Source organism: Puntigrus tetrazona, chromosome 15, assembly GCF_018831695.1.
Source record: "Puntigrus tetrazona isolate hp1 chromosome 15, ASM1883169v1, whole genome shotgun sequence".
Classification (NCBI taxonomy): Eukaryota; Metazoa; Chordata; class Actinopteri; order Cypriniformes; family Cyprinidae; genus Puntigrus; species Puntigrus tetrazona.
In genome coordinates this window covers 23,342,063-23,357,062 of record NC_056713.1, presented here as the reverse complement: position 1 = coordinate 23,357,062, position 15,000 = coordinate 23,342,063, and the positions used below count along the sequence as shown (strand labels likewise).

The 15,000-nt window shown below is 35.2% G+C and overlaps 1 protein-coding gene across 3 annotated transcripts in view; it reads left to right on the top strand.

Annotated features, from left to right (window-relative positions):
- Positions 1-15,000, top strand: part of fgf12b (fibroblast growth factor 12b) — a 44,848-nt gene that overhangs the window by 4,968 nt on the left and 24,880 nt on the right. Inside the window, exon 1 of one of the 3 annotated variants that reach the window (XM_043259235.1) lies at positions 3,515-3,758. The exons of 1 other annotated variant lie outside the window; for it this stretch is intronic. In XM_043259235.1, the coding sequence (XP_043115170.1) occupies positions 3,653-3,758 (106 nt within the window). In that variant the 5' untranslated portion in view covers positions 3,515-3,652. Of the gene's footprint in view, positions 1-3,514; positions 3,759-10,157; positions 10,691-15,000 lie in introns of those variants that run through there. One more of the 3 variants, XM_043259236.1, reaches the window with a different exon arrangement.

Sequence of the window (15,000 nt, the reverse complement as noted above, 5' to 3'; positions counted from 1 at the left end):
TATTCTCTGCACGCTGCATATCACATATGCAAGTAATATTCCCGGGAAGAAGCGTTCGATCGCTGTAACCGGATCGGTTTATGGGCTCACCGGCGGCCAAAAGGAAAGACGAGATGAATGGGAACGGACATGAGGGGAGCTTATTGATTTAATGCATTCAGATGTTTGTGTTCAGAATTAGTTTGTTGATTCGATGCAAAGTGCTTCGTTGAGCTAATAAGTTGATTAAAGGCGATATAGCATTGCAGCGTGAATCATTTAGGCTGTGGTTTGGTTCTTTGCCGACTGTTGTTGCTGTTTTGCCGTTGTTGTGGTTGAATATGTTTTCGTGCTGTTATTGATTTGTTGGCTGTCACCGGTCTTCAGGTTCGTCTGTCAGGTCTATATGCAACCTAATAAAACTGTAGCTCAGGCGTTACGGTTCTGTAAAGTGAATATCCTTCAGAAACGTAAATACTGTACACTTCCAAGTAATTAATTGCTCACACTGTTTGCGAGAAAATTCATAATTAATTTAATGCGCTAATCCTTGTAGCCTCTGCAATATTTTTTTAGTTTACAAATATGTGACTACATTTTTACTAATGGAAAATTTTTGGAGAAACAATGGGCGCAGATACGTTACTTTTTTACTTTGTACTCGAACCATTTACTGCCATCTCCTGGGAGAAATATATTTTAAAGTCACTAACTTGAAATTAGAAAAAAACAATTGCTATTAAATTTTACATGCATGCGGCAAATTATGCATTTAGTGAAATAAAAAAATGTTTAAGTAGAAAGCCTGAAATAGTATTATATTGTAAAACATATTCCAGTAATACTAAACTTAGGAAAAAAATAAAATAAATAAATACAATAAATAATTATATATATATATATATATATATATATATATATATATATATATATATATATATATATATATATATATATATATATATATATAATTCTTTTTCTAATTAAAAATTATATATATATATATATATATATATATATATATATATATATATATATAATTTTTATTTTTTTTTTTTTTACAGTGTGTGTGTGCAGACTAGTATGCAACAATAAATATTTGCCGTAGTACTGACTTATTATCATCACATTTATAATCCAGTTTTGTTGAGATGTCTCAACTTTGTCACTTTCTGAGTGAGGCTTGCAAAACATTAAATGTCCAAAAATAAATAAAAATGTATATATATATATATATATATATATATATATATATATATATATATGCGTAACATAAATTTATGCAAATACTTTGCTTACTGTAGGATCGTTTTATTTAGTTTTTTATTGATTTATTGATTGTTTATTTTCAAACAGTGACAAAATACTAATACGATTTGTCTTTATCATATTTGATGCATAATGATGAATATGATCAGAACTTTGCGTCTGTGTTAACCGCAGTGATGGATAGTTTTTATTATCAAGAAAAAGTACAAACGTCCACCTTCAAGTGCTTCATTTTTATAAAGGAAACATGAGAACAACTTTTAATTTTGCTACTAATATTTTAAGATAGATGCCCACCGGAGTCCAAAATAACATTTGCCTTGACTCCAAACGATTTGTTTTTCTTCAGCGCAGGCATCGTAGAGCCCCCTGCTGGCCTCCATTAGCACACAGACACAATTACAAACTCTGTGACCATTAACCCTGTCCTGCTCTCTGTCCGTGTGTGTGCGTGTGTGTGCGTGTGTGTGTGTGTGTGTGTGTGTGCGCTACGAAGAATCCTCCTGCGCAGCACTTTGAGTCTGTAAACAGCATTATAAATAGCTCTCGCTCTCAGTAACACCGACTTACGCTCTCAGAATAGACGCACAGATCCCGTTTCTCACGCCGCTGTTTCTTACAGACTTTCCTAATTACTTTTGATAGATCTTGGTTTGAGACGAGCGCGCTTTCAGTCACCGTTATAGAGACGCCTGCATTCATAAAAGATAATAAAAACACACAGGACTAATGAAGCACGGAAAACTGGCTGCGTTCACAATCACAAGCATACTGCTCTGTTTATATAGCATGCATACACAAAATATATACAGGAAATGTCTATCATGCTATTGATGCATGCATGAGAAAAAACTCTTCTTTAGTGCTCAAAATGCGTTAATTCCCCTCACATAAAATATTAAATATTAAAACTTTTGAAGTACTCGTACATCATAAATGCGCTGCAATTAATTTATGTGTATTTTAATACATTTAAAAAATAATATTTGTATTTTAACGCTTACATATTTAAAAAATAATACCCTCAAATAAAATGCTCCATTTTTATGTTATTTTTGTGCTGCATTTGATTTATGCTGAGAGAAGTTGTATTGCAATGCTGTGTCGCCGTTTTAAAATATTACAAATAAATCTTAAAATCCTAAAAACAAAGAAGGACCTGCGTTTTTGTTATGCAAGTAATTTTTTTAATTTTTTTTTTTTTTTTTGGTTTTGTAGGATTTACCCAGAAATTGCAATTCATTAATAAATCGTAAATAATAAATAAAAAGTGCATTTTATTATGCAAAATCATTTTTTGGTTTTGTGAGATTTATCCAGAAAGTGAAAGAACATTTCTAACATTTAAAAATGCAGTTTTAATCACGCTTTACCTCATATTTCAAATAATGTTATTTTATTGCAAAGTATTTATAAACCATTGTCGTGCATTTAGGTTTAGCTGATTTTAATCATTAATTAAATCATTTAAATCTGATTTTTATTTCATAAAATATGACAATCTAATGATTTGTAATATTTACCAAGAAATTGACAAAAGGTTCTGACATGACGTAAAATTAGATTTGAAATGTGGGAAAAAAGGCATTAAATGAATACATATAAACGTTTCTGTGATTAAAACGATTTAAGCTTTTTAATTATGGTTACCGTGATTTTTACTGTATTTCTATAAAAAATAATAAGCAGCATAAAGTGTTTACTTTAAGTGAGTAAGTGCCCTGAGCAGCATTCTGAACCACACACACACACACACACACACACACACACACACACACACACACACACACACACACACACTCACACACACACACACACACACACACACACACACACATGTCTCTATTACAGACAGACACACCCTCTTTGCACACACACACACACACACACACACAAACACACTCACACACACTCACACACACACACACACAAACACACACACACACTCACACACACACACACACACACACATGTCTCTCTATTACAGACAGACACACCCCTCTTGGCGCACACACACACACACACACACACACACACACACACACACACACACACACACACTCACACACACACACACACACACACACACACACATGTCTCTATTACAGACAGACACACCCCTCTTGCGCACACACACACACACACACACACACACACACACACTCACACACACACACACACACTCACACACACACACACACACACACACACACACACACACACACGTCTCTATTACAGACAGACACACCCCTCTTGCGCACACACACACACACACACACACACACATTTGCACAGGCAAATATCAGGAGCGCACAGACGGTCACTCACACACAAGAGAGAGACTTACAGACACATTTTGATAGACCAGGCACTCACACTCACACACACACTCACACACACACACATGACTCGTTACTGTAGTCTGTTCCGCCGGCTGCTGTCTCACGGCAGTAAAGGAGAGGATGAGGATGAGGAGGAAGGCCCGGTGAAGACGGTCAGCACTGAACCCGGTCAGTCTCTCTGAAGTCGTTAGAGTCAGACCGAATGACGCTAATCTCTCTGTTTACCACGATTTCGGTGCTTGTTCTTCATCAGACCTTCTCTGAAATGATTTCCTTCCCTGCTGATGTAGTCGTTGCTGTGTGTGTGTAGAGGACTAATATTAATCAGTAATATCACAGCCTTATGATCACGGTCTAATCGAATCCTGCCGGATAATGTAATGCTCCGCCCACATCACTTCCTGTTTAATATTCTGCTTCTGCTCTGGAGTCTTTTCATCTCTGAATCCTGAAAAATGAAACGTATCCCGGTTGATCAGTGAATCTGTATATTAGTGTGATTTCTGAAGGATCATGTGACACTGGAGTGATGATGCTGAAAACACAGCTTTTATCACAGAAATAAGTTAGATTTGAACAGATAGCCACATAGACAACTTTTATTTGAGAGTGTAAACGTTTTTGCTGTATTTTTGGTGAAATAAATGCAGGAGGTGTCTTTATGAACCCAGCGCTGCTTGGTGTGGATGAACTGATCAGTGAGTGAGTCATTAACTCTGAGTTCTGTGGAGTTTCACTAAAGTTACTGTAAGCTCTCTTATAGTTATTAATATCACATTCTCCAAGTGGTTCTGCTGTTTGAGATGTTTGAACTGATGCTGTGACGTCTAGTACTTCTATCTATCTATCTATCTATCGTTCTATCTATCGTTCTATCTATCTATCTATCTATCTATCTATCTATCTATCTATCTATCTATCGTTCTATCTATCTATCTATCTATCTATCTATCTATCTATCTATCTATCTATCATTCTATCTATCTATCGTTCTATCTATCTATCTCTATCTATCTATCTATCTGTCTATCTGTCTATCTATCATCTGTCTATCTGTCTATCTATCTGTCTATCTATCTGTCTATCTATCTATCTATCTATCTATCTATCTATCTATCTATCTATCTATCTGTCTATCTATCTATCTATCTATCTATCTATCTATCTGTCATCTGTCTGTCTGTCTATCTATCTATCTATCTATCTATCTATCTATCTATCTATCTATCTGTCATCTGTCATCTGTCTATCTATCTATCTATCTATCTATCTGTCTATCTATCTATCTATCTCTATCTATCTATCTATCTATCTATCTATCTATCTATCTATCTATCTGTCATCTGTCTATCTATCTATCTATCTATCTATCTATCTATCTATCTATCTATCTATCTATCTATCTGTCTATCTATCTATCTATCTATCGTTCTATCTATCTATCTATCGTTCTATCTATCTATCTATCTATCTGTCTGTCTATCTATCTATCTATCTATCTATCTATCTATCTATCTATCTATCTATCTATCTATCTATCTATCTATCTGTCATCTGTCTATCTATCTATCTATCTATCTATCTATCTATCTATCTATCTATCTATCTGTCATCTGTCTATCTATCTGTCTATCTATCTATCTATCTATCTATCTATCTATCTATCTATCCCTCCTTTCATCTATCTATCTATCTATCTATCTATCTATCTATCTATCTATCTATCTATCTATCTATCTATACCTCCTTTCTTCTATCTATCTATCTATCTATCTATCTATCTATCTATCTATCTATCTATCTATCTATCTATCTATCTATCTGTCTAGTTCTATTTATCTATCTGTTCTATCGTTCTATCTTTCTATCTATTTTCTTTGGACTCTTCCGCTGAAGGCAAAGCAGGTTTAGTTTCCGAGCTGCTGAGAGTCGCTCTACACTCAGCCTTGTGTTAAATTAACAAGCTCCCAGAGTGCACTGGGGTCACCGACTGTGCCTGGAATAAGAGCGCTTCGCGTCACATTGGACAAAAGGCCCTGTGAAATGTCAAATTGGCTCATCATTACTGTCATTTTTAGCAGTGATGGCATTATAGTGGCGCGGATGCCTGTGTTATTATTTGTCTGACTGGGTGCCGGACTGAACATATCGTTCTGTTAGCGTTGTTTAGCATGTGTCTCAGATCCAGCTCGGTAAACATGAGCACAACAGACAGAAATAATGATGACGATGATGATGAAGAGGGGATTTGAGTGTGTTTGCGTGGATTAGCACGAGCATGTGTGTTGCTCTCTCTGCAAATGGCAGCCGTAAAAGAAGCTCAACGCTGTATAAAAATACTCTAATAAATATATCAATTCCATTCTCCAGTTTCTCACGCCATTCTTTATCTCTTTCTGTCTCATCCTCCCCGCTCTTTCTGTCCGTGCTTCAGAATATGCACTCGAGCAGGTCTGGAACTAATCTCACAAAACTAGTCGAGAACATGTCATATTTACCACAAAATAATGCGAGTTAATTTAGATGGGTTAGTTTCTTCATCCGATTTGGAGAAATGCGTCAGTGCATCACTGTCGTAGCAATGGATGTGAATGGGTGCCGTCAGAATGAGTCCTGATAAAAACATCACGATAATGCACACCACTCCCGTCCTTCAGATAACATCTGGAGAAATACTGAGTGGATTATTTTTGGACTCTCATTCTGACGGCACCCATTCACTGCAGAGCGTCCGCGAGAACGAGCAAGTATCTATCTGTCTATCTATCTATAGTTCTATAGTTCTATTTATCTATCTGTTCTATCGTTCTATCTTTCTATCTATTTTCTTTGGACTCTCTCTTTCTTTTGGGTTAGTTTCTTCATCCGATTTGGAGAAATGCGTCTCAGCAATGGATGTGAATGGGTGCCGTCAGAATGAGTCCTGATAAAAACATCACGATAATGCACACCACTCCCGTCCTTCAGATAACATCTGGAGAAATACTGAGTGGATTATTTTTGGACTCTCATTCTGACGGCACCCATTCACTGCAGAGCGTCTGCGAGAACGAGCAAGTATCTATCTATCTATCTATCGTTCTATAGTTCTATATATCTATCTGTTCTATCGTTCTATCTTTCTATCTATTTTCTTTAGACTCTCTTTGGACTCTCTCTTTCTTTTGGGTTAGTTTCTTCATCCGATTTGGAGAAATGCATCTCAGCAATGGATGAGAATGGGTGCCGTCAGAATGAGTCCTGATAAAAACATCACTATAATGCGCACCACTCCTGTCCTTCAGATAACATCTGGAGAAATACTGAGTGGATTATTTTTGGACTCTCATTCTGACGGCACCCATTCACTGCAGGGCGTCCGCGAGAACGAGCAAGTATCTATCTATCTATCTATCTATCTATCTATCTATCTATAGTTCTATAGTTCTATTTATCTATCTGTTCTATCGTTCTATCTATTTTCTTTGGACTCTCTTTGGACTCCCTCTTTCTTTTGGGTTAGTTTCTTCATCCGATTTGGAGAAATGCGTCTCAGCAATGGATGTGAATGGGTGCCGTCAGAATGAGTCCTGATAAAAACATCACGATAATGCACACCACTCCCGTCCTTCAGATAACATCTGGAGAAATACTGAGTGGATTATTTTTGGACTCTCATTCTGACGGCACCCATTCACTGCAGGGCGTCCGCGAGAACGAGCAAGTATCTATCTATCTATCTATCTATCTATCTATCTATAGTTCTATAGTTCTATAGTTCTATTTATCTATCTGTTCTATCGTTCTATCTATTTTCTTTGGACTCTCTTTGGACTCCCTCTTTCTTTTGGGTTAGTTTCTTCATCCGATTTGGAGAAATGCGTCTCAGCAATGGATGTGAATGGGTGCCGTCGGAATGAGTCCTGATAAAAACATCACGATAATGCACACCACTCCCGTCCTTCGGATAACATCTGGAGAAATACTGAGTGGATTATTTTTGGACTCTCATTCTGACGGCACCCATTCACTGCAGAGCGTCCGCGAGAACGAGCAAGTGCGTGTAATGCCGAATCTCTCCAAATCTGATGCATTACTGTAAGAAAATAAACCTTAAACACAGGGTTTTGTTTCTGCGTGTGTGCGTGTTGAAATATGCCATTGATATGTTTTCATGAAACGCATTAGTTTTATATCTCTTCCGTGTTTATGTGTCGCTCCGTAACTTGATATGGCAGTGAAACTTTCATCTTATCGCTCAGCAGGTTATTATATGGTGCATGATTATCGGTGTGTCCAGCTGTGTTTTCTCATTTCAGACCAGACACAAATATTTCATCACCTTGTAAATGAAACGGAGAGAGAGAAAATGCTTTATGCAAGACTTTTTTTTTTTTTTTTTTTTTACATTGCATGCTTTGTGTGTGCTTGTAGACGAGATACAGAAAGAAAACCCGTCCCAGTAAATAAATACGAGTCTCTTAAAGCTAAACATCATTATTCATAACAAACGATGACTTATGTGTTACTTGCAAAAGTATTAATACACCGTTGCCGTTGATATATCGGGTCTCCATGCCTGATAATGCACGAGATCGAATACCAGTGAAAATACACAAGCAAGGAAAATGCATAAGAAATATAAAATATAGAAACATAACAAACGAATGACCAATAAAAATAATTAGAAAGGATCTAATAATACATCACATGAATGGCTAATTATGAAATGATTATGTCAATAAACGATTAAAACACATAAACATGAAAATACGACACAAACTATTTGCTCGTGAAGATCGATTTCATTTTATTGTAAGAAAAATACACATTTAACATGGAAAAAAGAGAATAAAATCTTACTGCTCCTAAAATAGCATTAAACGTAAAAAACGATGTGCAAATTTTGACGGAAAGTGCAATTTCATACATTTATTGTTTGAAAAAAGTGAATGAAACGGTAACTGTACATCTCTAAAAATAAATCTGTTAACCTAAAATTAGGTTTAAAACTTGGGCAACATTTAATGGCATAATAATTTTTTTTTGCATAATATATATGCGTGTTCTGTGTATATTTACTATGCATATGTAAATACACATATATACAGAACATATTTTGAAAATATGTACATGTATTTATGTTTGTGTGTATTTATATATATATATATATATATATATATATATATATATATATATATATATATTTTTTTTTTTTTTTAAATATATAATACAGTTTTATATATATATATATATATATATATATATATATATATTATATATAATACAGTTATATATATATATATATATATATATATATAACTGTATTATATATATAAAAAAAATATATATATATATATATATATATATATATATATATATATATATATAATACAGTAATAACGATAATAATACACACAACTAATCTCTGTATCTTAAATCTTACATCAAAATATTAAACATGAGTAATGTATTGATGCATCTTAAAATCAAAATGTTTTTTCATTCACATTTCCCCTCACGTCTTACATCATATGCAAAACAACAGCTATATTAATTTACTTTATTTATGCACCGCATTTAATTTATGCGGATTTTAAAAAAGAAAGCTTATAATCCTTAAACATTTTGCCGTCGCGCTAAAAAATTTGGCTTGAATAAAAAAAATAAATAAAAACTAAAAAATCAGACACATTTGGCTAGATGTGGAGTATTTGAGGCGGAAGCGTGGTGTGTTGTGATCCTCGCTCGCAGGAGAGCCTCAGCGCTGCGTCACAGGGGTTTCTGCTGCCTTCTGCTGCCCCCACGTGTCTCAAAGCATCCTCAGCTCTGCAGACACATCAGAAAGACGCCTGAACCACACAGATTGCATTACAAGCGGCCAGTCGGCGAAGGGTTGCGCGCGCGTGCGTGTGCGTGCGCGTGTGTGCGTGCGCGTGTGGTCAAAATGCAGCCCACGCCTTGAATCCAGTGAAGTCTGCCAAATATAGCCATGCGTTTACAGTGACAGAGCGACAGAACCCCATTTAAAGCGCGCAGTAGACGTTTTTGTTCATTTTAGACTAGATCTGCGTATCTGTGTCATATTTGCCGTGTCATGGCTCGTAGGGTCTGACAGCGGAGCAAAATGAGCTCCGTCTGCTCGTGCATTTTGCTAATACGTGAACGCAAACGGGACGCTTGCGTGAAATTAATTCCGTAGCGCGCCTCAGTGAGATGATGTTGAAACGAGTCTGAAGGTGAAAGGTGATGACCAGCCCTGTTATTAGAGTACGGACACATGCTTTACGTCCCCGGATGAGAAAAGCAGTCACAAACAGCATTTGTAGCAGTGGCCAAAAAATCAAATAAAACTATTTTTCTTTTATGGCAAAAGTAAAAAGATTGCGTTCAATGTATCAAAACTGATTATTGGAGATTGGAGTGATTTTCTCAATATTTATTATTATTATTATTTATTGCATTTTTTGCCAGATAGTTGTATCTCAGCCAAATATTGTCCTATCCGTGCATCAGTGGAAAGCTTATTTATCCAGCCTTCAGATGATTAGTTTTGTTTTTTAGGGTCACGTGTTTTAAAAATAAAAATGAAATACGTTGCCGGTTTTTTGTCCAACTTGCTGAACGCGATCGGCTTCGTTTAAAAGCGACGTCTCAGAAATGCGCTTCCCCCTGCACGTGACGTCAGCGAGCCCCCCGTGACGTCACCGCCCACGGTTACGCGCCGGCGTGGCGTTCGGCGGCGTCTTCCCTCGCGGAGTAACGGGATGAACGGCGCTCGTTAGCTCGTCGCGATGCCCGCCGGGAGGATCGTCGCTCGCTGTGGCTCGGCTCGCGTCGGTTACCGTGTGAAGCCCCGTGAGGATGCGTCGGATGCGTCGCTGTAGCGCGTGGAAGTCCTTTGTCTGCGGCGCGCGGAGACCGAACCGGAGCGCGTGAAACGACGACGACGGTGACGATGATGCTGATGATGCTGATGCTGATGATGATGATGATGATGATGAAGGCGCCTCTGTGAACTGATTTTGCGATGAAGATTGCGCGGCTGCTCCGGCAGAAAGGAGCGCACATGCTGCGGTGTCTGTGTGCGCAGAGAACCGAACCGAACAGCACCGACACCGGTGAGACGCTGCAGGAACACACACACACACACACACACACACGCACGCACACACACACACGCACACACACACACACACACACACACACACACACACACACACACACACACACACACGCACACACACACACACACACACACACACACACACACACACACGCACACACACACACACACACACGCGCGCACACACGCACACACACACACGCGCGCGACAACACGCAAACTTCTCCGTTTTATTATATTAAGCGCATTTATTTATATACTTTATCCATTTTTCGTTTAATTTCATTTAAGGAAGGCTTTGTCAGATTTAGCTAACTTCTGTGTTTTTTTTTTAAGCATGAACACACTCATAATCTCACACACACAAACATGAAATCTTTTTTTTATATCAATCAAAAAAATAATGGTAGTAATAATAAAAATAATATAAAGCTTAATTGTATTATTATTATTATTAATAATAATTATTTATATATATATATATATATATATATATATATATATATATATATATATATATATATATATATTAATAATAATTATATATATATGTATATATATATATATATTATTAATAATAATTATATATATATATATATATATATATATATATATATATATATATAACATGTCTTATTTAATCATCCATAATCAAGAATAAAAATCCTTAATGTATTCATTTATTAATTATTTTACTACTATTGTGCACATCCTTTAATTTTTGTCTAAATTGGGAAAACCTCTTTATAAAGCTAATCAAGAACAAAAAAGAAACACTTATGTAAATAATACTTACGCTCATATTGTTATTGCCGTTGTTATTATTATTAACAGTAGTAGTAGTAGTATACATATGGTGATATGTCAAATAATTTTTATATCAACTTTTTTCAAAGAGGATAATAATAATAATAATAAAAAGTAAACTAATTGTATTTTAATTAGTGAGTGTTTAGACGTAGTTTTATTCAAACCTCAATGCCACAATAGGACTCGCTGGGATATTAGTCGTTCGGTCTCGCTGTGTGATGATTGTTTGATTGAAACCTCGGAAGCGATGCTCTCTTACTTCTCCCCGTCTCGTGAGTTACTCCGTAAGCGTCGTTTCAGCACCACGGACAGCAGGGAACCCGTCTTCTCTTTCCTGTCTGATGCTGCGCGTGCCGTTCGCCGATTAAACCAAACTGTACGCTTTAAAATGGCTTAAAAGAAAACGTGTTGCAAGCTTTTCTTTTCTAAATGCATCTTATAGATTGTAAATGATTCGTCTGTTTTAATTTTTTAACAATATAAATTCCTTGGCCAAAATCGCAAAAACCGTCTCTGCTTATGTTTCATAAAAATTTGCTGTGAAATTAATTTTTTCAGAATCCTTTTAGTTTTTAACGTCGAACTGTTTTTAAACGGAAACGGTTTCTTGGCCACACTCGATTAGTTAACATTAGTTAATACGGTTTAGTTAACATTAGTTGATACGGTTATTAATCTTAGTTAATGTTAATTTCGGTGTTTATCGATGCATTATTAAAATTGCTCGTTAACGTTAGCGAATGCACTGAGAGCTGACATGAATAAACAACGAACCAGTGTATTTTTATTACTTAACATTAACAATTAATAAAGAGTGTAATAAATGTAGCGTTCATTCTTTGTTCGTGTCAATTATTACGTTAATTAATGTTAACAAATATTGCAAAACATACTGTTTTTATTACAACTTAATATAAATATATATATATATATATCCAAATATAAAAAAAAATTATATATATATATATATATATATATATATATATATATATAAATATATATATATAAATATAAAATATATATATATATATATATATATAAATATAAAAAAAAATATATATATACAAATAAATATAACAGAAAATTATATATATATATATATATATATATATATATATATATATATATATATATATATATATATATATATATATATATATATATAAAAAAAAATTATTGGAATTAAATATGGAATTGGACTGAAATCAGGATTGTCGTCGGACTCTATTGTTCCACAGGTGCATTGTGGGATTTCGCCAGTGGCTCTGAGCCTGATCACGGAGTCCAACAATGCGTTTGGATCCAGCCCCAGCTTTTAATCAATAAGCAGACTACTTATGCACACACACACACACACACACACACACACACACACGCTAGATTCAATTACTGCTGCTTTACAGATCCACTCGACTCACTACAGATGATTATTCATGCCGGTGCTATCACTGAACACGACTTTCTTCTGAATATATCTGTTTGTGAGGGAGTTATCATAATTAACGAAAATCATTCTGACACGTGACATTGAAGTAAAAAATTTCCCATTTTTATTTAGTTGAAGAAGCAAAATAAGTAAAGTCGAATCGACTTTAAGCAAGCTATTCGTAACAGGAAAAAATACCCAAAATACATTTCTTTTATTTCACTATTTCTGTGTGCGTTCAAAAATCGGCATTTATTTCTCTCTCTATATTCTTCATGTAATGTTTGCCAGGTTTTATACGTTTTAATTCCTAACAAAAAAATGTTCTGGCTGTTGAAAGTAATTTCTGTGTTTGATAATAAGTAAAACAATACTGCATAGACCTATTAAAAATAGTGCATCGCGTCCAAAATAAGTTTTTCTTTACATAATATATGAGTGTGTGCTGTGTATATTTATTGTGTATAATGCGTTTAATTTATATCATTATATTTATATTATAATAATTTATTGCGAATGCACATATGCGCGTGTATACATTTAAGAAAAATGGTATGCTTATATATTAAATATATTTATATTATAGTAAGTAAATATATAAATGTATATACATACAAATATGTCTTTTTATACACAGTAGGAATTAAGAAATATATAACGAAAGGCAAAAACAACAATTACTAAACCTTGAGCTGAAATGTAAAAATGAAGTCTAATCTGAGCCGTTTGTGTGGTTATGAGAACATAAAACGCTAGGAAGCACAAAGGAGGGATCTGAACGCCGATCTGTCCGTCGTAAATAAACCAGAGTCACATTCATCGACGGATCGCACACCCCGTCACCGGGAAGATATGTAACGTGCGTGATTGTGAATGGATTGCATCATCGCCGAGGCCAAAATCCCTGTCTCTGTTGCCATGGAAACGGCCCGACGGTTGTCGCTGGGATTCATTTTGCAACGGTGTGCCACACTGTGCACTTGTTTAGGCGTTTAGACCCGAGAAACATTGTCGGTAATGTTCCGGCAGAAATAATTCATGAATCGGTCTATTTATAGCAACCTGACCTTGATTTTTTTTTTTTTTTTTTTTTTTTTTTTTTTTTTTTTTTTCCTTACAGTCGCAGTTCGAAAGCAGCCAACGCCGTAATAGCTCTGTCATGATGTCACGCGTCACACCGAGCAGATGCTCTCAAAACTAACCCCGCGCTACCCAGTCACGTTTGCCATAGTGATGTGTTGCCATAGCTACGACACTTTGCATCGCCATGGCAACTGTTCTCCGCTCAAAGCTGTTGCGTCACTGCAGGGGTCGCGTCGCGTGACGGTGACGTCAGCCGTGCATCGTCTGATTTGCATATGCAGTTTTTTTTAAATCGGCGCATGCTGCATTTAATCTGCAGGATCCTCATTTGAGCGTCTTTCTTTACGGCTGTTTGAAAGGTTCCTTCAACATTTGCATGCGTGAAGCTTTATTGCATGTTTGATTATTATTCCATAAAGTACTTTCCGTCTGCTGCGTGTATGAGAACGAGAGAGAGAGTGTTTTTTTTTTTTTTTAAAGGAATTTTATATTCAACGTTAGGTAAACATCAACACTAATAATTCCAATAATATGTGTGTCGTATTAAAATATTATTAGAACCGTGCAGATAGAAAAGATGATAAAATAGCCATTTTGGAGGCGTCAAAAATGTATACGACTTCTAAAACTATTTATCAAAAAGAAAAAATGATAAAAAAAATATTTTCTGATTACATTCAGCCTTCGTTGTTAATAAATCGTGCAAAAAAATACTGATTTATTTATAATCCGAGATACACCATAAAAACATTTTTTGGAAGATTTAAATAAAAAGAGTGATTAAATAAAAGAAAGTACTATTTCAGACTTTCTACTTTTTTAAATTTTAAAATTAAGTTAGTGTTTTTTTTGGTTTTTTTTTAAATAGTTCACTTAAATTTTTGTAATTTTTTTTTTTGTGTTATCGCATAAATCCAAACATTTTTAGTGTGGTTGTTTTATGTTAAGGTATTAAAAAACGAGCAAATAAAAATACATTACATTTT